At 56.5% G+C, this 2,284-nt stretch overlaps 1 protein-coding gene across 6 annotated transcripts in view; it reads left to right on the forward strand.

The window, feature by feature from the left end:
* The window catches only part of MDFI (MyoD family inhibitor), a 17,961-nt gene extending 15,892 nt beyond the window's left edge, over positions 1-2,069 (forward strand). For all 6 annotated transcript variants that reach the window (XM_023527578.1, XM_011354593.2, XM_011354595.2 and 3 more), the window contains one exon: positions 1,162-2,069. In XM_023527578.1, the coding sequence (XP_023383346.1) occupies positions 1,162-1,418 (257 nt within the window). In that variant the 3' untranslated portion in view covers positions 1,419-2,069. The remainder of the gene's footprint in view (positions 1-1,161) is intronic.
* Positions 2,070-2,284: the final 215 nt, after the last annotated feature.

Raw genomic sequence — 2,284 nt, forward strand, 5'->3', positions numbered from 1 at the left:
GCGCTTTCAAGCATGGATTCCAGAGCCATTTTTTCTGGGTTCAGTTCCCAGCTCTACCACTTACCAGTGCTGGGTGCCCAAGGGTGGGCTCATGCCTTAATTCACTTATCATTTATTTACTCGGCACCTACAATGTGCAGAGCACTCTTCTAGGGACTTGTAACATATCAGTGACCCAAACAAAGACGCCTACCCTTTCGGAGCTTACATTTTAGTAGGAAGAAAAAGCCATGTAGTGCAGTGGAATGTGACGAGTCCTATGGAGGACAGGGCAAAGGGATAGGGGTGCTGGAGTGGGGTGGGCAAGTTACAGTATTAAAGAGGTGACATCTGGGCAATGAAGGAGGGGAGGGAGTGAGCGGAGCATTTATCTGGGGCAAGAGCATTCCAGGTTGGGGTGGGGGGGGTGGGTTGGAGATCAGGAACATGACCAAGAGCAGCCAGTGTGGCCACAGCAGTGATCCAGGGGACAGAGTGCAGAAGGAGGCCAGATCACAGGGGGCCTTGAGGGCCACTGTGAGCTTTTTATCTTTTACTTCTAGTGAGGTGGAAACCAGTGGAGGGTTCTGGGCACAGCAGAGACGGAATCCCACGGAAGTTTTTCAAGGGGCCCACTGTGTGAGAAGTAGATTTAGGGAGAGGGAGTCACAGGTTGTTGGTGGGAGGCCAGTGAGGAGGCTGTTGCAGTTGCCTTGGCAGAGATGAGCAGAGTGGTAGGATTCTGGATATATTTTAAAGTGACTCCTCAGCCTCGGTTTCTTCATCTGTAAAGTGGGGGCTAATGGTAGCCCCTCCTCGTGGAATTATTGCAAGTTTAAATGAGTTCAGTTCATGCCCAGCACTTAGAACAGTGCCTGGAACATGTATGTCATAACTCCGTGTTTGTTAAATAACTGACTAAGAGGGCTTAAGAGCAGGGATTCAGGATCCAGACTGCCTGGGCTGAACCGTTGCTCTGCAGCTTACCTGGTAGGTGTCTGTATGTGCAAGTCACTCTCTGTGCCTAAGTGAGGCTCCTCACAGCCCCCCACTTAATGGAGCTGCCAGAGGGTTGCATGAGCTTGACTGCTACCAAGCAGTGAGCACTCAGTGAACCCGCCCATCCGTCCCGCTGTGGCTGGGCATGCCACCCACCCTCTCCACCCCGCCCTCCCACCGCAGACTGCTGCGTCCACTGCATCCTGTCCTGCCTGTTCTGCGAGTTCCTGACGCTGTGCAACATTGTCCTGGACTGCGCCACGTGCGGCTCCTGCAGCTCTGAGGACTCGTGCCTCTGCTGCTGCTGCTGCGGCTCCGGCGAGTGCGCTGACTGCGACCTGCCCTGCGACCTGGACTGCGGCATCCTGGACGCCTGCTGCGAGTCTGCCGACTGCCTGGAGATCTGCATGGAGTGCTGTGGGCTCTGCTTCTCCTCCTGACCCGCCGAGGTCCCAGCAGTGTCATCCCGGGGGGATGGCCCCAGGGCTGTCATGCAAAGCTCCATCAGCCCCCTCCCCTGGTCCTGTCTCCTCACCACCCCCAGTGCCCTCTCAGAACCCCAGCCCAGTGAGAAGAGGGCACACTCCGGAGGCCACGGTCACAAAAGCTGGGCCCACTACAGAGAGCCTGTCCTGCTGCTGGCTACCAGGGACAGACCGGCACCGAGGACCTCGCTGGGGAGGGCGAGGGTGGGAACTGCCCCTGGACTAGCTGCCAGGGCTGCAGAACACTGTGAAAGTTGGGGGAGGCGGCAGGAACATGGGGAGGCAGGGATGGGTGGGGCTGTGTGCTTCTCTACCTCTCACTGCTCCAGGTGCCTGCCTCCTGATGCCACCCCAGGCTTAAAGGACAGCAAAATGTGAAAAGAGACACCCCACCCTGCCCTCAGCCAAGCCCCTCCCCAGTCTCCTTCCCTGGGTCCTTGTCGGGGCCTGACCCATACAGTGACCCGAGCAGGCAGGGCTGGGCTTGGACCTGGGGCGAGGCAGAGGGAAAATGATATAGAAAAGACTGGAAGGAGACAGAGAGGGAATGGAGGGAGGGTCTTGTTCTATTTGTTGCTGTAAATAAAGGTATTTGTTCATCTCAGATTTCCTCAGCACTCGTGAGTAACGTCCACGGGCCACAACTCTCAAAAGCAAACACTCCCCACAACCCTCCTACAAAGCACCTGAACGGATGCCTTCTGGGACCCCTTCCCTCCCCCCAGTTCATGCTCCCTGCTAAGGAAAGGAAGGAAGGGGGCTACCAACTCCCCACCATCATTTCCCTCTTCCTTCCAAAGGGAAGGGAAACCCAGAAAAGC

Source organism: Pteropus vampyrus, unplaced genomic scaffold (genome assembly GCF_000151845.1).
Source record: "Pteropus vampyrus isolate Shadow unplaced genomic scaffold, Pvam_2.0 Scaffold18, whole genome shotgun sequence".
NCBI lineage: Eukaryota > Metazoa > Chordata > Mammalia > Chiroptera > Pteropodidae > Pteropus > Pteropus vampyrus.